The sequence below is a fragment of the Desmodus rotundus genome, chromosome 12, assembly GCF_022682495.2.
Source record: "Desmodus rotundus isolate HL8 chromosome 12, HLdesRot8A.1, whole genome shotgun sequence".
In the NCBI taxonomy this organism is placed as follows: Eukaryota; Metazoa; Chordata; class Mammalia; order Chiroptera; family Phyllostomidae; genus Desmodus; species Desmodus rotundus.
The window spans coordinates 61,690,227-61,717,967 of record NC_071398.1 but is presented as its reverse complement, the minus strand read 5'-3'; the positions used below and the strand labels follow the sequence as shown (position 1 = coordinate 61,717,967).

At 48.0% G+C, this 27,741-nt stretch overlaps 1 protein-coding gene and 1 pseudogene across 1 annotated transcript; one reads left to right on the top strand and one right to left on the bottom strand.

Annotated features, from left to right (window-relative positions):
• Positions 1-6,170: 6,170 nt before the first annotated feature.
• Positions 6,171-22,752, bottom strand: CHIA (chitinase acidic). The gene is given in 13 exon segments (XM_053915890.1): positions 6,171-6,312; positions 6,314-6,416; positions 7,050-7,188; positions 7,290-7,409; positions 7,836-8,021; positions 18,374-18,497; positions 18,997-19,121; positions 19,992-20,157; positions 20,645-20,701; positions 21,231-21,255; positions 21,258-21,419; positions 21,515-21,538; positions 22,707-22,752. Coding segments are annotated over 13 exon segments (1,419 nt in total).
• A 1,444-nt stretch (positions 22,753-24,196) lies between these two features.
• On the top strand, positions 24,197-25,863 carry LOC112313975 (annexin A2-like; annotated as a pseudogene).
• The last annotated feature ends 1,878 nt before the right edge of the window (positions 25,864-27,741 follow it).

Here is a 27,741-nt window from a genome sequence, read left to right as displayed (position 1 = left end):
TCTAAAAATACATAAATAGAATCTTTTTAAAAATTTTTTCAGATTAAATGATAACAAGGCAGCTCCATAGAGGGGATAAAGCTGATTCCAGAAATTAAATGACTAGATGGAGAATTTTAGAAGCAATAAAAAAGAATGAAGTGAAAATTGCAGAAATAAAAAGTGTCATCACTGAAACTTAACTCAATGCTTGTGTTTAACAGCAATTACAAAAGCAGAAAAAAGGATAAATGAAATGAAAAATGAATCAGAAAAATGTACTAAGATTGAAGCTGGGGAGGCAGAAGGACAGAAAATACAGGGGAAAAAGTGTAATGGACAGAAGGGAAACAACAGCCAGGTCTAGTACACAGGTATTTGAAGTTCCTTGAGGAATGGAGAGAGAGGGAGAGGGCAGGAGAGAATGTGGCAGATGCAAGAGTTGAAGAGGTAATGGCTGAGAATATCTAGAATTGATTAAAAAAAGTTGAACCACAGGTTAACAAATGCTGCAAGCTCAAGCAAGACCAAAAAAAAAAAAAAGGAAATTTACTTGGTCATATTATAATAAAACTAATGAAAATCCAAAGGAGAAATTTTTGAGATCAATCAGGTTAAAAAGGTGTGTTTATTTACTTATTTATTTTATCCTCATCCAAGGACATGCTTATTGATTTTAGAGAGAGGGGAAGGGAAGGAGAGAGAGAGGGAGAGAAACATCAATGTGAGAGAGAAACATTGATCAGTAGCATCTTGTATGCGACCTGACTGGTACTGGGCCCATAATCTAGGCATGTGCCCTGACCAGGAATTGACCCACAACCTTTTGGTTTATGAAAGGATGCTCCACCCAACCAAGTCACACCGGCCAGAGCAAAAGGTGTGTTACTTTTATGATGGCTGAGTTTCCAACAGAAACAATGGGAGTCGGGAGACAATGGAATAGTTTTTTCATGTGCTAAAGAAATAATGGTAAAAGAATGGAATCCACATTTCATGTGAAGACTGGCAAAAAGAAAGTGAATGTATGTATCCCAAGATTATCAAGGATATGAAGGACACAGAGAAGTTGAGGAATTATTCTAAATTGAAGGATTTTGATGAAGCATAACAATCTCATACAACACGTATTCCTGGGTAGGATCCTGGATGAGTTAGGAAGGGTAGGTTGCTGGGACAGCTGGAAAGTTTGAATGAGGTCTGTGGATTTCATGGTAGTGTTATATCAATGTTGATTTTCTGATTGGCAGGGAAATGTGGTCATAATGTTGGAGAGAATCTCTGGGAGAGTTACTAGAGTTTTTAGGGAAGATGGGGACATTCTGTCAGAAAAAAAGTTTATGTAGAGGGGGAGAGAGAAGTAGCATTTAACAACTGAGAAATTTGGGTGAAGGGGATAGTACTTTATACTGTTTTACAACTTTCCTTTAGGTTTGAAACTGTTTCATTGTAATAATTTTTTTTTAACAGATAGTATTAAGAGAGTAAGAAAGTAAGCCATGGTTTGGGAGAAGATATCAGCATAAAAAAGCATCTTTAGACCTGCAATTTCCAACACAGTAACCACTATGCACATCCTGAGCACTGAAATGTGATTGGTCCAAAAGGAGATGTGCAAAAAGTGTAAGATATATACAACAGATTTTACAGACTTAAAATGAAAGCAAGAGTGCAAAATATCTCATTAAGAAATTTTATATTGTTAATCTTGAAATGATAATATTCTGGATATCCTGGGTTAAATAAAATAATAAAATTAATTTCCCTTGTTTCTTTCTAAATGTGGATATTGAAAATTTAAAATACATCACTCACATCATAGTGTGGAGCTAGAATATGTAAAGTACCCTTACAGATTAATAAGAAAAAAGAACCTACTATAAATGGGTAAAAGGCTTAAGACTTAAAAGGGCACCTCAGAAAAACGACTACCCAGATAACACATAAACATTACCAGTAAACGTATAAAAAGTACTCAACTTCAGTAGTCATAAAGGGATGCAAATTAGAACCACAATGAGACACCCAACAGATGGCTAAAATTATAAATACAGCAACACTCACTGCTGCTACAGACGTCAAACGACTGGAAATCTCGAATACACTTTCAGTGTAAGTACAAACTGACACGTTCACTTTGGAAAACTGTTGGCAGTATTTACTGAAGCTTAACAGCCACATGCCTATGGTCAATAATTTCTACTCCGTGGTATTTTCACTCGGCCGGGATGCATCCATTTGTGTGCCGAAAGATGTACAAGGGCGAGGAAAGCAACATTATCCATAATAGTCCCAACCTGAAGTAATCAATTGTCCTCAGTAGCAGAATGGAAAAATAAATTGTGAGACTCACACAGAGGAATACTATACAGCAATGAAAATGACTAAAATCCTGCATGCATAGTAATTTAGATTCATCTCAGTGTTGAATGAAACAATTCAGAGATGAACATTTTTACATTAAATTTACATACAGTTCAGAAATAGGCAAAGCTGTCTATGTGCCGGGAGTCAGAAAGGTGATAGCTTTGTAAAGGAGGATGAGGGGGTAGCAGAAGGGACCTGGGAAGAGCTTCTGAAGTGACAATGGTGTCCCATTTCTTGAACTGGGTGCTGACTGCTTATACCTCTGTGTTCACCTTGCATGTTTCACTTATCTGTCTAGTTACACTGTGGGCCCTTTTTGGTATATATGAATAATAAAATAGTTTATTTTTTAAAATCTGGCCACCCTAGAGGAAACACATTAACATTAATTATTTTTACAGAATAGCATAATCATACCCTTTTCCCTTTTTTAATTCAATGGTTTGTAATTGGATGGTTTGTAAATGTTATCCTACTTTAACTAAAGCTATTTGCCTTCTTCTGTTATTAGAAACCAGTAAATCTGGAGTGTTAGTGATCCTCCTAACACAAATGCCAGTGTCTGTCATAATTCTGCTATTTTCCTACACCGCTTGTATGAAATGGTATTAACCTTCTCTCTTAACCCTAGACTATCCATTAGCCATTATCCAGTGTAAGAGCCTAACTATTGGAATTCCTCCTTGTCTTCTAAATTAGCCATACCTGAACATGTATATACACTGTTTTATTAGGAATTTTCCCTCTTTTACATTAACATTATGGCATGGTATTGTTTATGAAATGATGTGTGGTAGATTATGCTATCCTTGAATTTGATTTTAGGATAAAATAATTACAAAATGATGTTTCAAAATGTTACAAAATAACCTGTTACTCAAAGCGGGACCTGGATCTGAATAGGCTTGAAAACCCCTGATCCAGGTTCTGCTGAAGGATGGACGTATCCAGACTGGAGGAGAGGAAAGCAGACTTTCTAAATCCCACCTGCCAGTCTTTTTTAAACACCAGCCTCTCCCTTCTGGGGACAGAAGATGACACAGGCTTTGAAGCCACTCTGAACAGGTTCCCAATAGGTCCTAGCCTGTCATTTACTAGCTATGTGACCTTGTGGAAATAACTCCATCTACCTAAGCCCTGGTTCATCTATAAAATGACTCTAATGCCCTGGCTGGTGTGGTTCAGCGGATTGAGCTCCAGCTTGTGAACCAAAGGGTTGCTGGTTCAATTCCCAGTCAGGGCACATGCCTGGGTTGCGGGCCGGGTCCCCAGTGGGGGGCATTCGAGAGGCAACCACACATTGCTGTTTCTCTCCCTCTCTTTCTCCTTCCCTTCTCCTTTCTCTAAAAATAAATAAATAAAATCTTAAAAAAAAATAAAATGGCTCTAATCATTCTCTCCTCTTAAGGCTGCCATGAGAATTTAGGAGACACCATGGGACAAATCTTGCATGACAAGGGAACGACTTATAATTGGCACTTAACCAATGTCAGTGCACTTCCAATCTAGCACCTGTGCCCAGGGCTACGGCTAACTCCCAGGGTACCTTCATGCCATTTTAAAAAATGGTGCCCGTGCACTCGGGTGGCTGCCACCCCAAGGCAAGGCCCGTGACTTAGTGAGACGAACACCTCCTCACCCCCGCCTGGATCGGTCCCTAAGTAATCTTGTGCATATGTCACCTCTTCCCATGTAAGACTCCAATACTGCAGGACCGGGTTTTCACAATGTGCTAGAGCTCAGGAACACGATTACCGTGGGCGAAGTTCCAGAGGAACGGCTGGGAGACCCGTGGCATTCTGGTGCTGTGTGTTCCTAGGTCGATCGAATGGCTCGGACTTGGAAAGTTTCCGAGAACCTCTGAGCCAGAGCTGTCTCTGAGAGGAGCTTTCAAAAATCCGGTTTTCCTCATGTCCAATCCTCATGAGTCACCACTTTCCTGAGCGGACTGTAACCGAGAAAATGAAGGGAGACACTGAAACTGGCAGCTAAGCAGTAGCCCCACCCGTGAAGTCCCCTTTCAGCTCATTGTTACATGGCTTCCTGCCACCTGCCTTGGTAGCGACCTAAACAGGAAAATCCTTCCAAAATGACTCCCCCAAACTCCTATGTTCTGCATTTCTCCAAGCTTTATCATTCTTTGGCTAGAAATGTAATTACATTTATAACAATGCCCAGTTTTACTGACTCTTGCCTTCACCTGACCACTGAGGGCCCTAGTCTCCCATACCCATGTCTTCCATCTCCAAGGTGTGTCATGGGAGTGCTCAGAATATGTCACAATGCACAGTATTCTCTGTGTTCTATGACTCTCCTCCAGCCCCTTCTCTATCCCTGCCACACCCTTCTAGTGGCTTCACTTAACAATAAAATCCAAACTGGACCACTGTCTTTATAGTACCTAGGACATTAGCTGGAACACATGTACTGATAATACATAGTCGGTGAGTGTTGCGAGCTCATGAATGGTCATTACGCAGAAAGTTGCGTGCGTGTGCCTCATCACTACCAGAACTCGGCCACCTCCTCGAAGACAGGGAGGTCTGTCAAGGGAGGCAGTGAATCGCAGTCACTGGGACTCTGAGCTCTGGAACCAGCCTGCTTGGCTTTGGATCTTGCCTTTGCAGCTTATCAGCTGTGTGATAGTGGGCAGGCCACCCAGTTCCTCTGTGCCTCAGTTTCCTGGAATTAATATAATTTTCTTCACAAGGTTGCTGGGAGAGTTCAATAAGTAAATACATGTAAAACACTTAAAACAGTGTTTGACACATAGTCAGCAGGAGCTATTACATTCTTTTTATATTAAAGTTCTTTTAGCTGCAACTAAAAGAAAGAAACTTGAGCCACCATAAGGAGCAAAGAATGTGTTAGATAGTTACAGGGGAGTTTCCCAGAGCCTACCGGGAGTAGTGCCTCTGGGCCTCGGCGAGGAGCCAGGATCTGGCTGGAGAGCCATTGGTAGGTGCTCTTTCTCCACAGCGCTATGGCTTTTCTCTGCACTTCCCCCTTAGCGTCCTTGCTCTGTGTACAGCTCGACTTTCCATTCTCGTCTCTTGCTACGGCTCCTGCGCTGACCTGTTACAGGGCAGCCATTTTCACGGACTGGCAACCGGTCTTGTTCCCCGTTGCAGATCCCAAGAGGTGGTCATTTGATTGGCCCTGTGGAGTCCAATGTCCATTCCAGTCAACCGGCCAAGCCAGAGGAGGACCTGATACAGCCCAGCACAGTAGCTGGTGATCACCACTTTGGGTTCAAGGAGGGGGACACCTGAAAAAGGGACACTGCTGGCCCATGGGCTGGGCAGACACCCCAGAAAGAGTCCACTCCTTAGCACAGGTGTTTTCAAAGCTGCTAACCCAGGAGGGGCTGGGCCAGCTCTGGGACCTCAGGGGATGTGGACAGAGCACCCCTGTCTTCTGCTCTCTGAGCGAGCCAAGCAGGCCCCTACCCCCAAGTCTCACGGAATCACATGAGCTCCTCCCTGAGGAACATCACCAGGCTACAGGAACTATCTTCTTCATGTCCCCATCCCATCCCAGCACCAAGCCTTCAGACCGTCCCCCTGACAGTCTCCAACCTCCGTGCCAATCGGCACAGGCAGATTCAGAGCTGTGTGCGGTCTCGACCATGTTACTCACTGCCGCCACTCCGCCGTATGCACAGCCGGCATTTCCACATCCAGAGAGGTCTCCACCCAAACCACTGGACACCAAGGCCACTCATGTTTTGACTGATGGACTTTATTGCAGAACTCTGGGTAGAAGCAAGGCGTGCTGAACAAAGGAGACTGTTCAGAGCCCACGGGAATGGAGACAGGTCAGATTTAGAGCCAGTTGCAGCAGTCGCAGCTGGCGTCAAAGACAAGCCCAGCCTGGCAGTTCTGCAGGTACATGATGCCATTTAGGCAGTGCCAGAAGGCATTTCTGTTGCCCTCTACAGGGTAGAGGCCATTGGCTTTGTATGCTCCTGCTCCCGGAGCCACTTCCGCTTCCACTTCCACTGCTGCTGCTGGGAGGAGTTCTTGTTGTGATGGGCTGAGAGGGGGTCGGGTACAGTTAGCTCTGGGTCCCTAGAGCTGAAAAGATGGCGGGATAGCTCCACACTCAGGAACAGGGAAAGCTATAATGTCAAGCCAGGCTGTTTTTTTAAATTTATAAAGTTCTCCCTTCTCTTACAATGCCAAAATCGTTAAAACAAATTTACTGAGCACCCAAATGGGCCAAATACTTTTCTAGGATCTGAATATAGGTCTTGAGTAAATACGCTCGAAAAGAAAATCTGGGAAAAGTTCAGGGAGTTGGTACTTTTCCTCAATCACAGACTGGAAACATGTGAATATTGCTGAGCGTTTCTTGTTAAACCTCCCCAGGTGGCTGCAAGAGACTTAATAAGGGGATCATAGAGAAGCACATGCTTATGTGGTGAGGTCAGCCTAATAATTTCTTGAGGCTTTGCCATACCTTTCAGATGTTTAGCAGACCTGGAAAACCCACCCAGGTAGGCTTGGTTTCCCATAAGAGCATGAAATTTCTGGCATGGAAATTCAAGGGCAGGGAAAGATTGTAGCACCGGCCTCTCAAGAGCAGGGAGGCGAAATGGGAAGAGGCTCCCTGGGCAATGGGGGGTGGGCAGATGTGAGAACTGTCTTCAGTTGGAGAAGGAGCATTTATAGACCCCTGAGCACCCTCCTGCTGTCAGTCACTTCCAGGGTGCAGGCCCAGGGCCTCCTTCAGCCTGGCGGTCAAGGAGAATTTGCCCTCATTACAGAAAGTGCCCATTGAGTCATCCAGATCGATGGCCCAGACCATGGCGCCTCCAAAGTTGTTCTTCAGCCAGTCAGCCTGCGGTAATTAGAGAGAAATCCAATGATATGAAGACATCAAGGCCAACCAGGGGCCTCAGGGCTACAGATGGGAACAAACTCACGGGCATCACAGCCTACCTTGATTTTGAAGCTCTTGGTATTATCATAGCCAAGCCACTCATTGCCTTTGTAGGCATAGGGGACCTCCTCAGCAGCCTCCCACACTTCGGTAGCTCCATTCTTCAGGAAGGTACAGATCTAAGAGAAGATGAGGAGGAGGTTGTGCAGCGGGAGCAATGGGGATGGAGGGGTGGTGTGGAATAGAGAAGAGATAAACGAAAGCTACTTGGAAAGGAAGACCTAGAGCTCTATCAGCACATTTCTCAGTTCACGCAGGATTTTGATCTTTTCTCCCATTTGGGAGAAGTTCTTAAATCAAAGAATGCCTTGGCAGGCATTAAGAAGTGTCTATACATTGATATAATCTCATTGATGATACCCTTTCTTCCTACTCTCTCTGTATTTGGAATCCAGCCTAACGTGCAACAGGAGAGCTCATCTTGCCTCCTGAAATGAGCCAACGATGTGAAGTGAGCCAAGAAGTGTTGAATTGTTTATATTGTTAAATCCATGGCCTAGAGAATGACACTTTCCTCCTCCTCTCGAAGATTTCCAGGAGCATACCGCATAGTAGGCCCCAAATCCAGACTGCCTGGTGTAGGGCCCAGCAGGGCCGGGGCCCATGGTCGGAGCCCCCATTCTGTGGTTGGAGGGGTCTCTCAGGAGGAAGGTGTGTCCGTAGGTTGGGAATCAAACTAGGAGCTTCTCAGCGAGGGCACCATTGTCCTTCCAGTAGTTCATGATATAATCCTGCAATGGCAGCAGGTTAGTGAGAGCGCCCCCTCCAGGCAGATGGCCCAGGGCTTAGTCACGTTAAACCCCTCTTTTGACAGGTAAATTGTATGATGTTAATGACAGAGGATTCATTAGCATTTTTAAAAAACATCGTGGTGGAATTACAGTTAAGGTGAAGAGGGCATTTACAGCAAGTAAGACATTTGCAGAATCTGTGTTTGTTATGTCCCCAGATCTCTACGTGATTTATGACACCATCTCTGGTCTCTACATGAGCCCAGTTGAGATCTTTGTGTATGGCAGCAAACCCGTAATTAGCAGGCAATTCAGGGAGGAAGGTGTTTCTCAGAGGCAGCTCTGTCCCTCTAGAGAATTAAAGAGCCTTAGAAATCAGTGCCCTTTGCTGAAATGAAATCTTAAAGCTGCAAGCTCTGGCTTAAATGTATTCCAGCTCCCTCTGCACACTAATACTGGCGGTCACTATGCTCGCTCAGCAGTTCTGTGCCAAGCAGTGCTGTCGGTAGTTTATTTAAATGCATTCATTCATCGTCACCAAAACCCTGTGAGGTAGGTATTATTGTTACTATTCCCACTTCACTCATTTGGAATCTATCACCCAAAAAGGGTGATAGTCTGTTTAGCTCTTGTAGCTGTCTCCCTGAGGAATAATTTCACTCAGGGGGAAATGGACCATCCACTTGGAGTCAAGTCCTGGCTTCAGGTTTAGATTCTGCCGTGGCCTTCCTGTATTTCCTGGGACAAGTCACAGGAACAGTCAGCGCTGCCTTAGCGAACTGGTCCGTGAGGCGGGGTGGAAATGCTCTTCTGTCCTCCTCTTGGAGAAGAGTTATTTTAAACACCGAGAAGGGGACAGATTTGAAAATACTTTAACAGAGCTGAAGGCACCTTGGAGAGGCCTCATCATGTTACTTTTTATTGTTATTGTGTATTTGGAAGACCACCTGTTGAGCCGGTTTCAGCTTCAGGATTTTTAGGCCAATGATCCCAGTCCTTTAACTTGGTCGGGGAATTTTGAACTCTCTAAAAAAATTAATGAATAGTCTTTGTTTTATGTAGAAGGACAGAGGGCAGAAGGACAGAGTTTCCAAATGACAGAGAAACAAAAGGGGAATGCCAGTGGTGGTCCCTCCCGAGAAGAATGCGTACCTGTCTCAGCTGTGAGCACGGGGAGCAGACCTTAAAGCCACAGAGAGAGTAATGAGCCAGAGGAGCCACCTATGACCATGGCAGCCTCCCACACCGAGTTCGTTTGCAGGAGGCAGGGTTTCCGGGGTTTTACTCTGCGTCCTTTTAACACTCTCTGTAGACTCCCAACCTCTGGGGCTGACAAAGTGTCAGGGTCTCTCCTAGAAGCCAACTCCCCTCTACTCCTGCTCAGCTCACGAGACCACTAAAGCTCCTGGGCCTTGAGGCTTGGGGGTGGGGGTAGGGGAATGAAGGGCTGGGGAAAGCCTATCACCAGGGAATGAAGTGAGCTTTTTTGCCCAAAGCAATCATCTCAGGCGAGCTGGTTGAGTTTGAAGGTAAAAGAAAGTTTTAAAGGGGCAGAAAAACAGGAGTGGGGGAGTGGTTCCCAGGCACAGAGCAGCGGTGGGTCCTTACCAGTGAGGAGGCTGAGCTTGGCCATCTTTCCTCAGTAGTAACGACTCCCTAGTTCAGCCTGCCTTTTATAGCCTCTCTCCCCTCCCCAGACTCATCAGGTTCTCCTGGATGGAGATTGCTTCTAAAGTCAATGTTGACACGGGTAGCGTTCCAAAGCCTCAAACCCATTTAAGAACCCGTTATTGACCAGTAAATCATATTATCTTGACTTCAGTTTACAAGAAGAGAAGACTGGGCTCAAGCTCAGAAACTATGCTAATAAGCTCTGCTATGGAATAGCTCTCAAAACGCAGCACGGCTGGCGTGCAGAGCTCTATCTTCTCTGCTTCGGTAGCGAATGATTGGCTATTTCACACTCAGGCATTCGTAGCAAGTGATTTCCACAGTCCCTTCCAGAGACAGGTTAACATGCTCTCGCTCTGTCTCTCTCTTTCCCCTGCGCCTTCACTTCTGGTGCTGGACTCCTCCACAACCCTTTTAAGTAGAATAAGCATCCAGATTCTCAAATTTCCTATGCACACTTGGCTAGAATTTATTTGCCTGAAAACTAGTCTGCACTCTGAAGGTTTTCCTTCCTTGCTTCCTTTTCATAATTGTTATTCTCCCCACAGAGGAGAGAAAATATTTAAAATGTGAGTCAAAAAGGAGTTAGCTCTTTCTGTTCAACATGGCAGCCGATCGGCAGATGTAGAGATGCAGGTCTTTCTGAGACCCTGATGGGCAAGCTCACCACCCTTGAGGTTGAATTGAACCCAGCGACACCACTGAGAATGTTAAAGCCCAAATTCAAGACAAGGAGGACATCCCGCCTAGTCGGCAGTGCCTGAATTTTGCGAGCAAACAGCTGGAGGATGGCCACCCTCGCTCAGATTTTAACATCCAGCAACATTTCACCCTGAACTTGGTGCTCTGCCTGCCAGGTGGCATTATTGAGGCTTCCCTCCGCCAGCTCACCCAGAAATGCAACTTCCACAAAATAATCTGTCCCAAGAGTTTCCCTCGCAATCCTACGCTATCAAAGGTCACAAGCCACCACCAGCCTACGCCCCAAGGAGAAGGTCAAGTACAGACCACCCTGCCCTGCAGAGTGGTCTCCTGCATAAGTCCCATGGCCATGGGGCCTCAACAAAAGTTCCCTTTAGTTATTGACTGGAGCAGCAAATAAATATATATATATATATACATATATATATATGTATGTATGTATATATTTATTTATAGATTTGAACCTAAATATGTCAGTAGTTACATTAAATATAAATGACCTAAATACTCTAGGTTGCCAATCTATTTCCTTGTTTAAAAAATGCATAAGTAGCCTTGACTGGTGTGGTTCAGTGGGTTGGGTGTCATTTGCAAACCCAAAGGTGGCTGGTTCGATTCCCAATCAGGGCACACACCTGGGTTGCAGACCGTGTCACTGGTTGGGGCACATGCAAGAGGAAGAGATCAATGTTTCTCTCCCTCTCTTTCTCCCTCCCTTCCCCTCTCTCTAAAAATGAATAAATAAAATCTTTTTAAAATATTCAAGTATATACTGAGTGTTCCCATAGCATATAGGAAACCAGGTAGGAAGAAAAAGTATTCTTTTAGTAAAAGGTGAGTCAGGATTGGAAAGAAGAGAGGGAAGAGGCACAATTCCTGTCTCCTACAACCTTGTAGTCAATACCGCACACGGAGTGGATACCATGGGAATGCCCCGTACCGAACTTTTCATTGATGTTCACTCCCCTGCTCAGTTGTGACCCAGTGAGGGCCTATTTATATCAGGCAGCATGTGTGTGCTGGGCTGAGTAAACAGACACTGGTCCAAACAGATAAATGAATGGAAGTGTCACCTGGTGAATGAAGGGCTGCAGGATAAGTTAGTCCAGAGTAACCATCTGAACCAAATAGAAAGGAGTCCAGCTGGATGAGTGGGCAGTTACGCGTCTGGATTTAAAGATTCCAAAGAAATGGTCCGAGGGAGGTGAAGAGAATCCACAAACCATTTTTGGAGAAGCGTGGCCCTGAGACTATCCAGCCTGGGCTGGGAATGAGAGGCGGTCTTGCAGTGGGGTTGGGCTGAAGGGCAGCCTGGAGTGTGGGGTAAGGTCCTGGACTCGGGAGCCACACCACCAGCTCTGATGTGCGTTTCCATGCTGCGTGACCTCAGGCCACCTCTTGGCCTCTCTGTCCCGTGTTTCTCCACCACGACGACCTCAGGGCGTCTGTATCAGAAGTCAGCAAGCTGATGTTTAGAGAGGGCTCCCAGAGTGCTCATAAGTGCCAGTTGTATGCATGGAGCAGCAGGGAGGGGCTTGGAGGGAGCACTGGGGGAATACCGAGGGCGACTTCCTTCCTGGCACAGCCAGGGCCAGGCATTAAGGAGCCATTCCCGTGTGCACACTCTTAAGATAAAGACAGCCACCAGACACACGTACAAATGGCTGAAGTACAAACCACAGGGACCACAGAGGGAAATCATGGGCCAGAGATGCTTAAATGGCTGTGAAATATGGGCCAGATATGTCAAATTTGAGAGAAATTAAGTCCATGTTCTCATAATTAGCCTACAAAATGGCTAGGTCAGGCGCTTGGTGCAAACCTGGGGGCTTCTTTTCTGCCGACTTTTGAGGACAGAGCGGGACAGCTGATCGACACTTCTGGGTCGCTTCACTCAGCTCTCATCCAAGCCCAGAAGCGTGGGAGAGTGAAAGGGTGTTAGAATCATGTGATTTTCAAAATATTTATTTTTGATGGATATTTTGCTATACAAATAAACTTATCAAATAGTTCTATTAAAGTTATTTTCAAAAGAAGTTTTTCTAAACAGCAAAAATATATAACTGCCTAGTAACACAAAATTGAAAAGTCCAAGTAATTATTCTTGCTATATATTCACAGACTTCAGCTTCTTAGCCATATTTCTGGCGTTTTACTGAAGACTGGAATTTGTTTCCAATACAGTTTTATTATTTTAATTTTTTTTTCATAACAGTGCCTGAAATCTTCTTAAAAGTTGGTTTCCATGGTTCATCGTTTCAAAAACACTGATAACATTTGTGTTAGTCTGCTCGGGCTGCCATAAACAAGGCCACCGACTGAGCGGCTTAGACAACAGAAACGCATTTCCTCCAAGTTCTGGAAACACAAGTCTGAGATGAGGGCGGCTGCTGGGTTAGTTTCTTCCGAGGCCTCTCTCCTCGGCTGGCAGATGGTTACCTTCCCCGTGTGGTCACATCCTCATCTCTCTGCCCTACTCTCCTCTTCTTGTAAAAGACAGCAACCAAATTGAGCTAGGCCCACCCAAATGAACCTCACTTGACCTCTGTTACCTCTTTAGGGTCCCTGGGGGTGGCACTTCCACATGTGACTGTTTAGGGACACAATTCAGCCCCACTACACCTTGTATTGATTGTTCTTTGCAGGACAGAAAATTTTTAGTTAAGAAAAACTCTCTCTACAGATGCTCAGAGGATTTTCTGCTGAATGGGAAATATTTTCAATTCCATTTTTTTCCATTAAAATGTTTGAATATTTCAACTCAAATATTTTCACAGGTGATATCTTTTTGTCTCCATCCAGAGAGACTTTCTTCAGCAAGTATCTTTACAAGACAAACTCACTAAGGTCGTGATCTCTTTTTACGACTCCTCTGAGTGTTTCCCCAAATGTAGACACAACAAGATGGGAGGTCTCTTGTGTCTCTTTCTAATCTAATATAGCAATTAATGTGCCCAGTTAGAAATAGTAGCTAAAAAATAGTGACTCCATCAAAGGATCCTTCCCACAGGTTAAAATATTCCAAAATGCAATTTTAGAATTTCAAAGTTGTGTATTACACAGCATTTGAACACTTCTCATTTCAGTTGGTCAATGCCTCTTTCAGAGTCTATTTGCAATTTTATTTTTTAAAAATTAATATTAACTTCCTAAGACTTCAACAGGAAGTGGAGCTTCCTGTTGTGGAGCTTCATTCATTGACTACTTGGACAAAATATTTGTAATTGATTTGGAATAAAATGCAACAGAAAATGTAGAAGACATATGTAAAAAGCTTTAGTACCATTGCAGAGAACTTGAATTAATTAAGAAGTAATGCTCCAATGAAGTGAGCATTTCTGAAGCCCAACACATGGCGGGCAGCAAAGAGAGAAAAGCCATGTTCCCGGGTCGCTGCGCGTTTTCTTGTGTTCAACATCAGCACTGTCAAAGAATTATAGAGCAGTTATTCCATCTGCGTAGAAACAGTTGAAAATTTGGCAACTTTGATTTTGAATGATAGGATGTCACCATTTTTTTTCCCGATGCATTTTAACAAGTGGTTTGTGGACTACAACCAATCCCCAGGATACTCCTGCTCTGCAGGTTTCTTAATTTAGAAAGAATATTGTTTTCAGATAATGCAGTACTCCATCAATATTTGAATTTGTTATTATCACCACAAATTCTACCACCACGATTTTGTTCTCAGCTCATTGCTGACACAAGCATTAGCTTGCAAAATGAAATACGTTGTCGAACAATAAAATAAACAAGTGGTTGTAGACGGATGAGTAAATGACAAACCCTGTAGCCAGGCTGTGCAGACTGCTGTCCTAGCTCAGCGGTGGGACTGCTTGGCTTCTGTTTCCCTGTTCAGATTCCATGAGCTCCTAACCCAGGATTCACCACAGTTCCCACCGAGCCTGCCACTGGTGGCCTGGTGACTCTGCATCTCGCAGTCCGTGGTGAAGGCCATGAACAAGTGGCTGGTCCACCAAAGGGCAGCGGTACCAGTGCCTCCCCCACCGGTCCTGGAGACCAGAGGACAGCTGTCCCTAGCCACTTCCATCCGAGCACACATTGGTTTATCAGCGGGCACCCGTCAAGTGGTCATTGCAAGAGGCTATCACTTAAGCTCCTTCAGACAGGGCCAGGAAGTGAGAGAGAGGTTATCACAAATGAATGTTCAGATTTAACCATGTGTCCCGGGGCTTCTGCGCATTGTTGGTGCTGGTTTCGTCAAAAGGACACAACCCGTGAACTTCCCCCTGCCCCCAGTGATCTGGTCCCTAAGGGCACTGAAGGGTACATTCATCTGTGGTAATGGACTTAGTTTTTAAACGTGAGCTCATTTTGGAGTCCGAGCTGATGGCCTTTCTTCCTGACCTCAAAAGGGCAGCATGGAGTCTGTAGACTAGCCTATAGGTGGCTGTCCTGTTCTATCCCCAAATGGCAAGGGTGGCTTGCTGGAGTTGGGAGATGAGTGAACTTGGTGAGGGAAGACTTTCTGAAGGAGGTGAGGCAGTAAATTAAGTGTCCTGAGTCCAGCCACTTTCCTGGATCTTTCTGTGAGGTCTTTGGAGGCATGTTTTTGGTAAAGAATAAGGACTTGAACTTCCTTGCCTCCCATTTCCTTTCTCCTCCTGCCTCAGAGGGCCCAGAGAAGCAGAACTCCTCACAGAGAGGTCCCAGCCCCTGCCCCTCCTTCTCTCCCAGCCCCAGCCTCTGCAGAGCTCTGGGGAGCAGGAAGGTGGGGCTTCTCGTATATGCCGGGCAATAATCACTCAACTCTATAAATCAAAATAGACAACTTGGCACTCTGAAGCAAAACTTCCATTTAATCATCCTTCTGTCCTACAGTTCCCAATGGCTCCAATGGGTGGAGGGCTAAGGCCAGTTACAGCAAGAGCAGCTGGCATCAAAGACCAGGCCGCTTGACAAGCCTGCGCAAGGTTTCCCCATCCATGCAGTTGTAGAAGGCTCACCTGCTGGTGGGGCTGGGGTAGAGACCGTCGAACTTCCTGGCACAGAATCCGCTATCGCCGCCACTGCCACCCCCAGGAGCCGCAGTGATGATGGGGGCCGAGGTGGTGCCCAGGGTAGAGGCGGGCACTCTGTAATCTGGAAGAGAGTAAGAAAAGGGTTCTGCAAGGGACCCCTTTCCCAGGACAAGGGTCAGGTCTGTGGTAGGGTCACTGGGGGCTCCTCTCCGCGGAGGGCGCACCCTACCTGAATCAGTGGTTACTGGCTCTAGGCCTGAGCCAGACACCCAAGTTCACAGCCCAGCTCTGCCACGAGCGATGTGACTGTGAAGATGCTGTTATCTTCTCTGAGCCTCAAGGTCCATCTTGTAATGATGGGACGGGAGGAGGGACAGAATTCCAGCGACAGAGTTCTAACTTCCTCTTAGAATTATTCGTTGAAACATTTTCCACTGTGCTTGGTATGTAACGTAGTGAGTGTTACTCAATTATTAGCTTTTATTTTATTTTTAAGGGGAAAAATCACATGTAGCCTCTGCAGCCGGGCCGCTGGCTCAACCTAAAGCCTTGCCTTCTCTTACGTGTCTCCCGGGAGTGTAGTTCAAATGCCCTTGGAGGGCAGGTGCCCTACCCCTCCGAATGTGCAGAGGGAAGGGCGCAGAGGGCCTTACCTTGAGGGTGAAGCTCTTGGGGTTGCCATACCCAATCCACTGGTTCCCCTTGTAGGTATAGGGTTCTTCCTGGGGGGTGGGGGCGTTCCACAACTCAGTGGCTCCTCACAGGAAGGAGCAGACCTGGGGCCGGTGCAGGAGGAGAGGCACAGCTCAGCTGGCCCCTCCTCTGCTCAGCCCATCTCTTCCTCCTCCTTGTGTTTGTTTCCTGGATGTACGCCCCACCCCACCCCTCTTTGCTGGAAATAAGAATGTATGGTTACAATTTCATCCCAACTCCCTGGCTCTGCTTCCCCTCCAGCTGCGCAGTGGCAAGGGCCCTGGCTGGAGGTGAGACATGGGTTCCTGTCCTGGGTCTGCCAGCAGTCATTTGCGAGACAACGGGCAGGGCAGCTTCTTGGTACCTTGTGCCCTGGTTCCCTTAGAAACAAATTTACCTGCTCTTATTAGAAAGGTTTTTCACCACAAAGAGCCAACACGAGGATGATAGAGTATAAGGGTAGGGCTGGGAGCTTGACAACTTACCCCACATTTTGCTGTATATAATGCACACTTTTCTGCCCAAATTTTTGAGGGAAAAATAAGGATGCACATTATGTGTCGGCATAATGATTACATACCATAGGCATAATAATCCCTATGTATAATGTGCACAGAACATGCGTGCACATTATACACAGTAAAATATGGTAGATTTGAATCCTAGCTCTGCCACTTACTAGTTCTGCAATCTCGAGCAAAGTTCTTAATCCCTCTGTGTCTCAGTGTACCCTCTTGCATAAGAGGATAAAATCAGCAGCTCATTGTTCGTGGTGAGGGTTAGGTACGATACTATATGGAAGTCACTCAGAGCAGAGCCTGGCTGTCTCAGTAAATGTTAACTGTTCCTGGAATTAAAGATGCACATTGACTGTAAAAGGTTAAAATTTAAGACAGCTCATCAATTGGTCACTCTACCCTTCCCTCCCTACCATGTATACTCGGAGAAGTCAACTCGGGGTGCTCTGTGTTAGAAATCAGGGTATTCGTTCTCTCTTCATGGAGGTTTCTCCAATCCTTTAGAACAGAGAGAGGGGCTCTCCCAGGTATCCCAGGCCCTCTGGGACATTACCTCAAAGTAGGCAAGAGTCCCAGCTTCCTAAGTATATGGCCTGGCAGTCCTGGGGCCAGAGGAGGGAGCATCCAGGCCATGGTCAGTAGGGTGAGTGAGAGTGAAAGTCCGGGCGTAAGCCCCAAAGCCCACCATCAGCTTCTCGGCGGGGGTTCCTTGGTTCTTCTAGTAGTTCATGGCATAATCCTGGGGACGAGGTGAGGAAGACATTATTAAGTAGCAGCTGAGCATGTCCCAGAGGCCTGTGGAAAAGCCTATACTTTCTACCTAATTCCCTGGCCACTTCAAATATCGCATGTGGTCAAGCCAACCTCAGAGGAAGGGAAGGAATGCCTTCCCCGCTAGACCTGGGTGTTAGAGGTACCTTGGTCTAGAGGCACATGAGTTAAGTTAGGTAGTGAATCTGGCCCAGTGTCAACTGGGAATGAAGTGTTCTCTTACCTTCCTTCCCCTCACCCTGGGCTGGGCATTGGTGGCACAACTGGAGTTCAGCCATGCGTCCCCTTGTCCCCTGCTGGCAGCTCAGACTTGTTCGAGGACTGGCTGTGCACCTGGGACACCTTCCCACACCCGTTCCTAAGTTCCTGGTTGAATTCACTGAAATCACATGTAGCCAATTTACCCACCTACAAATCGTTAAGTAGATTCATTGTTACACCTGCCTACACATAATAAGGCAGGAAGCTAAACCTCACAGCATAGGGAGAGGCTGGAAGGGAGGTGAGGAAGAGTTGGGGAAAGGTGGGTCACGAAATGGGCTCCTAGCATCAATAGATTTTTGGGTTTATAGACTGATGCTCATCAATGGATTGAGCATCAGTCTATAAACCCATAAGGCCGCTGGTTCAATTCCCAGTCAGGGTACACACCTGGGTTGTGGGCCAAGGCCCCAGTTGGGGACATGCAAGAGGCAACAGATCGGTGTTTCTCTCCCTTTCTTTCTCCCTCCCTCCCCTCAGTCTAAAAATAAATAAATAAAATATTTTCTTAAAAAAAAGAAAAAAAGTTTTCCATTGTTTGGGACTAACCCCCAAGCCACTCTCCTGCCTTCTTTGGTATGAAAGATAAATGAATACAATCAGTGAAAAGGACAGGGAAGCAGGGAACACCACCTGGGTTAGGAAAGGCTGCCATCTTCTTCCTGTCCATCAAGCGTCCTTGGCCAGAGATCCCGTGACATGCCTCAAAGAGACCCAGTAGGACTGGCTGTCCTGAATCCATTTCATCACTCACCACATTAAAGAATTTGCAGTCTCCCTGGTCATTGGGTCCTGCAAACATGGGGCTGTTTTTGCCTGTGAAGCCCTCCCAGGAGCCCCTGAGGTTGTAGGTCATCTCATTGGTGAGGTCCATGTACCTCGGGTGCTTGGGGTTGAGGTACCACAGAAGAGAAATGACCAATGGGAAATCACACTCTCCATGCCGCTCCCCCTAAAGCTGCTAGATGCTATCGGATGTGTCATTTGTAATTATGCTATCGGATGTGTCACAAGGTAATGTGCTTTGTTATTCTTTATTCCATTCTCCCTCGCCTTGATGTCAAGGACACCTGACACACAGAAGGCACACAATCCATCATCAATATAGAGGGCCTTGCTCAGACCTTCAGAACCGGTGGGAGTTAGAGACGCAACTAACTTTCTCCAATAGCCTCTTGTCATTGAGAATCTCGGAAACAGGTTTGGAAGTGAGCCCATGGTTCAGGCTGGCTTCTGATGTCTCTCAGGAGTTAGGATCATGTATTCCTTTGGGGATGAGCCCTCCCTGTCCAGGATTCCTGGGCATTGGCCAATCTATGGGGGAAGTGCCAGGCTTGCTTAGCTTTGCCTGGGCTTCTGGGCGTGGGGCTGGCTGACTTTGACATCTCAGGGACCTGGTAGGCAGTCTCAGTGGTCCCTTTGCCAGCTGACACAGCCACAGAAATCAGCAACCTGGGCTTGTTACTCTGGGCAGCCTCTTGCTCAAACGCCTCATACATTTCCTACAGAACAGAGGACACTGGACTCAGGCTGGAGGGCCCAGGGAGCACGTGACAAGGTCACATTCTTAGGAGGAAATCCACCAAGTGCTCGGTTTAGAGTCCTTTGATCCCAAAACTGCTGTTGGTCTCTGGGGACAGCAGTCAGTTGTCTCCCCAAAACTTGCAAATGAAGGAACATTGATGACTCTCTGAGAGTTAAACTTTAAAATGAACAAATAATGTCAAGGCAGGAAAGTAAGAAAAGAGTGGTTATGTTTAGACAAAAATGGCTCCTAGCTCTGCAAACTGTATGTGATTGAGTCTAACAACCAGAAAACTCAGGCATGGAAGAAAAGGAAGTAAGAGAATTAAAGTAAACATCTGTGCCCAACCCAGCCGTGACCAGGGCAGAAGGCGCGCTCACCCAACAACTTTGTGTCCAGTGCTAGGGGCAGAAGTCCCCTGGGCCCTGGAGGTGTCTGCACCACCTCTCAGGGCACGGAGCCCCTGAACACCTCAGTCTGTAGCTGGTCCATCGCTCCCTCCACCCTGCCCTCTGAGGACCTGTCTGAGGACTCTCTGACTTCCCACTGCTGTGCCTAGAGGTAGGACATGAATGTTTCTGTCCCCATGGCTGTTACATTTCTCACTGTAAGTCTATTAAATTTCATTATGCTGCCTTATACCACTTCCTGTAGCTTGGCCATGTGAGTTTTCCCTGAAAGAAAGATCTGATCTTGCACTAAGGAAATCGGGCTTTGAGCCAGAAAGACTGAGCTCTGTAGGGCAGTCAGCCTGTCTCAGAACCCCTCACCAGACAGAGAGAGACCTTCTCCCTGGACGGCTGTGGGCCAGAACCTGTGTTCTTTGGACACGGGCAGGAGGAGTCACCTTCAGCAGGACAGTGAAGAGCTGCTGGGCATCTGCGGGGCTGCCACGGTTGCCGGGATACTCCCGATCAATGTCCAGCCCATCGCAGTTGTACTTCCTGAGAAACCGGATGGCTGACGGGATGAAGGTGTGGCGGTTCTCGGCAGTGGCCACCAGGTTGGAGAATCTGGGGTCAACACATCACTACGGTCACAGCGTCGGTGATGGGCTTTGACAGGGACTCTCTCAAGGAAGGGCAGGAGCCTCCCATGGGGCAGGCACAGGGGGAAACAACAGTGGCCTAAGCGCCTGGATCCTCTGCCTCGTCGCTTAGCCCCCGACTATTGTCTGGACAGACACTCAGTCATTTGGTCTTTCCCTCCACATTGAGTAGTGCGGGGGCGGGGGGGGGGGGCGAATCGAGCAGAGTCTCTGCCGTGGAGAATCTCATACACAGGAGGGCACAGACAAGAAAACAGGCGGTTAAGCTGCAGTGCTGTAAGAGCTGTGATGGAGGAAGGACAGGCTGCAGGAGAGCTTTGACCAGGTTTCTGGGGTGTCTAAACTGAGACCCGAGGTCACCGGCCACACACTTCAGAGAAACACAGAGCCCTGGGAGCTTGGAAGAGACTGAGTAACGTGGGAGTGATTCCGCCGTGAGTACAAGGTCTTACCCCTGGGTCCCAAAGTTCCAGCCGCCAGCAGATAGCAGGGTTCTCAGTTCTGGGTTGCTGGCAATAGAAAGATACTGATGTAAAGGAAATTCCACCGACAAGGGGCTCTCATCTGCTGCTTGCTTATCAGAGTGTCAGGGTGACAATATCTTTTAAATCTTTAATGTGACTATTTTGCAGTGTTTGCTGTGAGGGTAACATAAATAATACATAAAAAGCACCTAGAAAAATGCCTGACGCAGTTGTCACCTGATAAATATGCTCAGCATTTAACTGGCACGAGAACTATCTTACAGTATATTGGGAGCCAGCTCCTAGGTTGGCGTGGGATGCACTGTAGCATGGCAAACTCCAGGGGGCAGCCTTCACACCTGCCGGGACACACAGGCTACAACACTGAGAATCTGGTGAGAAAACAAGCCAGAAAAACGACAGCAACCTGCCTCTCCTGTGCAGAACATGGGGACTGCCAGGGTGGCATGAGGGTGTGAAGACCAGACATTCTGGTGTTGATGTCTCTGGGGAACTCCTGAAGGGCCCCCATGGAAGCCCCCAACTCCGCACAGAGGCCGAGCCTGGAACTCACTAGTTCTTGAGGCCGTTGATGCCTCATCGTTCCACTCGGTGGTTTTGATCTGGTTGTTGGCTATGCCAGCGAAGGTGTAGGTGATGTGCGTGCAGAGACAAGGGTCCACGTTCTCGGGCATGTAGCGGGTGATCCCAGGGCGGTAGTGGCTCCAGTTGGTGAGGTAACACACAGTTTTGGTCGCTGTGCCTGGAATGGCAGGAGCGAGAGACAAACCCTGCCCTGACTACTGTTGCCTTCCCCCAGGCACCCTGGCACTGCCCGCTCTCACGCTTGGCCCTCACCCAGCTGCAGCAGGAGGGCCAATCCTGAAGAAGAAAAGAGACTTCGGTCAGAGGGTGGCAGGCTCACCCTTTCCCTGGAGGGAGTGTGCCAGGCCTGGGGAACACTGGCCGGTAAGTGAAGAGCATCTGGAGCCCGATATCCACCCCCTGCTCTAGAAATCCTCTCCCAACGTGGACCTTCCCATGATGCTCTGGGGGAAGGTGGCTGTCGTAGGCATCCAGGGAGCTGCCTGGGAGCTCAGGTGACAGTGTGCAGCTCAGGAACCAGAAAAATTCACTGTTATTCTCTCAACAAGCTCCTATTAAGTGCTGGGTGCTACAGATAAGAAGAAAACATCTAGACAAGGAGCTCACAGCCTGACAGGAGAGCCGAGCCTGTGATGGATAATAACATGGTGATGTGCACAGAGTGTTATGAAAACAAGTCCTGGAGGTCTTCCCAAGAGAGGTGGCATGTGGGCGGGGTCTCTGCTCTCCCTTGAGGCTGCTTTGGTATTTGTGGTGGCTTATCTCCATCACAGAACTTATCATGCTGACAGATAATTGTCTATTGGTCTTTCCTTGGACTGTGAGCTCCTTTAGGTCAGGGACTGTGCTTTCCCTGCTGAATCCCCACTGCCCAGCACAGTGTCTGGGACATAGTCAACCCTCCATCCATATGTGTGGAATGACTGTACCCCAAAGATAGGCCAAATTGGTGCAGAAGGGCAGAGGAGCAGCTGGAGGTGGAGAAGGGGTCTTCGGGCTTCGGGAACCTTCCCATAGCAGCCTCTTCACACTGAGAACTACAACTCACCTTTTCTAGAACCACTTCTCTCTGCTTTTCAACTCAAATGATGATTCCAAGGTTCCTTCCCTTTCAAGCCACCCAACCATGTATTTGCGGGATGAGCTGCTGTGCCCCGCCCACTGACCACTTTCCCTGGGCTGCTGGCCAGTGCAGGCACCGCCTCTGGGGATGAGTTAGCACAGGAGGGACTGCATTCCCTCTTCAAGGCTTTTCTGCCCCCTCTCCAGACCCCTCTCACCGGGCCCCACAGTGCATATTCAGATAAAATCTGTCGCATCCATTTTTTTCTCTGCTAATTGCTCCTGTCAGCTGATAGTCCTTGGTCAAGTCCATGCATTGAGCTTATGCTCTGTGGCTGGCAGTGAAGGAGAATCACAGAACATGAGAATGGAGGGGGCTCGCCCAAGTCTTCCATCATCCTCCGACGGGGTTCGCCAGCATTATCCATCGCCCTCCCCGCACCGGTATGAGGCTGGCCTAGAGTTCAAAGTCATTTCAGAGTAGGCCCCACATGTCAAAGACGCCAGCTGGACTGTGAGGGTGGAGTACGGACAAGGGAGGTCAGGCAGCCATTTGACCTTGCCGTGCCGTGTGGCCAACCCCCCATGCTCCACCTCCTCAGTTCTGTTGTAGCCGCGGAGCTCAGGGAGCATAGACGTCTGGGAGGTCTCCCCAGGTTTGGAATGCGAGAGCATTACTAGCTTTCTCAGCACTTGCCCTGGTTGCTTCTGTTTAACTGAAGGTGGCCCGGTTGACAGAGAATGGAGGAAATTCACGGGGGACAGACATATGTCTAACTAGGCTTAAACTCAGAAGGGAGAAGCAGCGAGGCCCGGAACAAGGAGCCGTGTGAACCAGAGAAGAGACAGCTGCAAAAATGCCTGTGGATTGAGGCTGAGAATTATAATGTCCTAGGATCTCCCTCCACTCCACTCCACTCTACTCCCAGCCATACTACCCATACAGAAAGGGAGGCACCTACAGGAAGCCCACCAGGATGCCACATCGCATGTGTCCAGACCACATCTGAGGGTCCCTCAGCCCCGGAAGGCAATGAGAAGAGCAAAGGAATGCTCTCCCCCACCGCGGGCCCAGTTTTACCTTTCACAGGGACACCAGCCCCAGGCATCCACCCAGCCAGAGTGCTACCTTGGTTAGGACAGTGGCACTGTGGGGGGCACTGTGAGAGGAAGTGTGGGGACTCCTCCCACTTAATGATACACCCGTTGAGTTCTCAAGTCCTTCTGAAAGGTGCTGGTCCAGCCCCATGTAAGGGCAACTTAGGGTCATGGAAAATTCAGGAAGGGGTCCTCCAGACATTGGTACATGTTACGAAAAGGCTGATGGCACTCCCAGGGTTATTGATTACCCACAGCCTCCCCTGAGCCTCTTTAGGCATTCAGCTCAGCTGACTTCTGGCTGAACCCGTAGTCATTGGCTGCCAAGAACTTGAGGCCCTGACTAAGCAGAGCTGGGCCCATCTTGGAAATAATAATAACAGCTTACATTCATTCAGCAAATACAATGTGCCAGGAGCTAAACAAGAGGCCGTTATCACCTTAATCTTCTGGGTGTTTGCAAAGTAAATGGTTCTCTGCTTGCAGCAGGTATGAGAGATGGCTACGTAGAGTTCAGGGCTTGGACTCTTGGGCTCCAAAAAGGCCAAGGTTAATGTGTTGGGCCACTGTCCATAATAATCAAAGTTACAACAGACACAAAAAGTGTTTGTGATGTGTCAGGCACTAGCCTAACTGCTTTGCAAATAGTAACTTGCTCCCTCATGTCTCTGGGAGAGAGGCACTCTCATTGTCCCCGGGTTACAGAGGAGAAGACTGTGGCACAGAGAAGGTAAGTAAGTTGCCCAAGGTCACACAGCCAGTAAGCCAGTGACAGAGCCGGGGTGGGAACCCAAGCAGCCTGACTCCAGATGTGCTCTTAATAACTCAACCATTCTGCTTCTTGAGAATATGATGACCAGAGGTAGCAAAGGACTGAGCCAGAGGTAGGAACCAGGGAGGCGCCCAAACAACACCTACCTCATAGCAAGGAGGTCTGAGCGTTGGGCAGCATTTAGGGGCTCCGGGAAGTAGGCCCCCCCTGTCTCCAGCAGTGCTCACCACCCTTGCTCTACAGCACATATATCTGGGGCTTCCTCAGTCCTAAGAGAACATCAAGCAGTTTGAAATAAATCCCCTAGTGTTCCCACTCTCGCTCCCCTTCGGGTCACGTGGCCGTCTCTAAAGCCCTCCGCTGCAGAAACTCTGGCGCTGCCCCCACTTACCAGCTGTGTGACCTTGCGTCCCCTGAGTCCTGAGTTTACCTGCAAATTCGGCTTACGTGGCCTCCTTCCCACGCCATGAGGACTAACAATTCACACAAGGCTCTGCTCCTTGGGACGCTCACAGCTCTCAGTGCGCAGCCCCACTGCTTCCAAACGTCTGCTGTTCACGAAATTCTGTGCAAGCTCAGCTTGGAGGGTGATCTCTCCATACCCGCCAATGCATACCCGTCAGTCAAAGCCTGACACCAACTTTGGCGCCCACCGGGATGCTTTGAACACTGAAACGGCCGTCAAAACCAAAGGTGTGGATGAGGTCACCATCGTCAACATTTTGACCAACTGCAGCAATGAACAGAGGCAGGATATTGCCTTCGCCTACCAGAGAAGGACTAAAAAGGAACTTCTGTCAGTGCTCAAGTCAGTCTGGTCTGGCCACCTGGAGACAGTGATGTTGGGCTTGTTGAAAACACCTGCGCGGTATGAGGCTTCCACGCTGAAGGCCTCCATGAAGGGGCTGGGGACTGATGAGGACTCTCTCATTGAGATCACCCGCTCAAGGACCAACCAGGAGCTGCAGGAAACTAACAGAGTTTACAAGGAAATGTACAAGACTGACCTGGAGAAGGACATTATTTCCGACACGTCTGGTGACTTCCACGAGCTGATGGTTGCCCTTGCCAAGGGTAGAGGAGCAGAAGAGGACTCTGTCATTGATTATGAACTGATTGACAAAGATGCCCGGGATCTCTATGACGCTGGAGTGAAGAGGAAAGGAACTGACGTTCCCAAGTGGATCAGCATCGTGACCGAGCAAAGCGTGTGTCACCTCCAGAAAGCGTTTGAAAGGTACAAGGGCTACGGCCCTTATAATGTGTCAGAGAGCATCAAGAAGGACATCAAGGGAGACTCGGGAAATGCTTTCCTGCACCTAGTCCAGGGCATCCAGAACAAGCCCCTGTATTTTGCTGACTGACTGTATGACTCCAGGAAGGGCAAGGGGACACGCGGCAAGGTCTTGATCAGAATTGTGACCCCCCACAGGGAAGCGGACAGGTTGAAAATCAGGTCTGAACCCAAGAAGAAGTACGGCAAGTCCCTTACTATTACATCCATCAAGACACCAAGGGTGACGACCAGAAAGCGCTGCTATTCCTGTGTGGTGGGGACGACCGAGGCCCGAGGCGGCTCGAGCATCCAGGGATGATGCTCCTGTGCTTCCAGCAAGTGATTCTAGAAAATCAGCTTGAGACTAATGGTCCCCTGTGCCCACCCCTGTGAGGGTGATGTTAGCATTGCTCCTGCCCATCCTTATTTCAGCTGCCCCAGCATTGCCTGCTTTCCCAGCTAGTCTCTCCTTTTAGCCAAAGAAATGAACGTTCCAAGGGGTTGGGAGTGAAATCTATGATGGGGACACTCCGCCTCTTGTGTACTGTGCCGAAAACAAGAATAGACTGAATTTTTACTTTAGAAAAAAAGTTCACACAAAAGTGTTGTTCAAAGTGTAGGATAAGAAAAAATCATTGCTTCTAGAAGGAAAGGATTGGAAGGGGTGGGAAAACACACAATTTACCCTGGAATTAGGGTGTGTGGGCCTTAGGCTGGGGTAGCCTTCGCCCCTCTTTGACACCGTGCTTCAGAGGGAGAAATGCAGACTTTTCTGTCAATGGCAAGAAATTAATATTTTAGGCTTTGCAGGCCATGCTCTGTCTTCTCCTTTCTGCCACTGGACAGAGAAAGCGGCCATAGATAATGTATAAACAAACGGGGCTTGGCAGTGTTCCAACAGCATTTTATTTACAGAAAGAGGCAACGGGCTGAGTTTGACCCAAGGGCCATAGGGTACGGTCCCTTGCGTTTTTTCTTTAAGACTGTATTTATTTATTTTTAGAGAGAAAGGAAGGGAGGGAGAAAGAGAGGGAGAGAAACATCCATTGGGCCTGCAACCTAGGTGTGTGCCCTGACCGGGAATCAAACCAGCGACCTTGCGGTTTGCAGGCTGGCACTCAGTCCGCTGAGCCACACCAGCCAGGGTGCTGGCCCCCCGCTTTTAATAGTTCCACTTTGGTCCTCCTCCAGCTGCACCCCAACTCGCCATGAGGTGAGGAGACTGCAAGGCCAGTGGCACACCCACCCGGAGCCCCGTCCCTTGTCTTCTAAACCGAGACCCCGCACACCCAGGATTCCTGCCCCGTTAGCCTGCGCTCACTTTCAGGGTGTGTACATGCCTCTACCTGCCCATTTTTATTGGATTGTTTATGCTTTCGGTATTGCATTTTAGGAGTTCTCCCTGTACTATATAATTTATATTTTCTCCCTCATACTTACTTCAATTTTTTCCCATTTTTTTCACTTAGTGTTTTGCCATATTGTCATTGTGCAATTTAGAAAATATTTCTTGTGGAGTTTAATCTGTGTCTTTTTTAGAGCTCCTGCATCTAACCCAGGAAAGGGGATGCTGGTGAGCGCTACGCGAGATGTAGGGTGAAGGAGCAGAGACCTCAATGCCAACAGCTCAGCGGTCTGGATGGGACAGGGACTGTGGAGGGTGGAAGGACTGCCGGGACCGGCGGGGACCAGGCCAGCTTCCTGCAGAAGGCATGCTCTGAGATAGGGTAGAAGGAGAGTCCGGCACTGCCAGGGCGCAGAAGGAGCATCAGAAACAAACCCTGAAGCCAGGTCTCAGGGGCGGGAACTCACGCCTGGTGAACAGTGTAACTGATGGCAGTCTAGGGGCCTTGTCGGACCTGAGAACTGCCAGGTGGGAGGGAGAGTGAGGGTGTCCATTTCTTGGTAGATAAGGCCAGATTGAAGTGCCAGCCCCAGTCACCATGGTAGATTTACAGAGACCTCAAGGGGCAAGATCTAGCCCTGGTCCAAACCCCAAGGAGGACCTGAATCCTAAAAGGTGGGAAAACTATACTTACAAACCCAAGGTTTGGACAGAAATATGCTTTAGAGTTTTGCTTGAGGAGGAATTCAGAACCCTGTCCTGCCACAGATGGAAATAAAAATGAAGGAGGCTTTTATTAGTCAGTGAGGAAGCTGAGGCACTGGCACTGGTCCAGACAGAAGCCAGGGTCCAGGCCCCCCTCAGCACCCCCCCCCCCCCCCCCCCCCCCCGCCATCTCCCCAGGAGTGCTCTGCCCCACCCCCAGC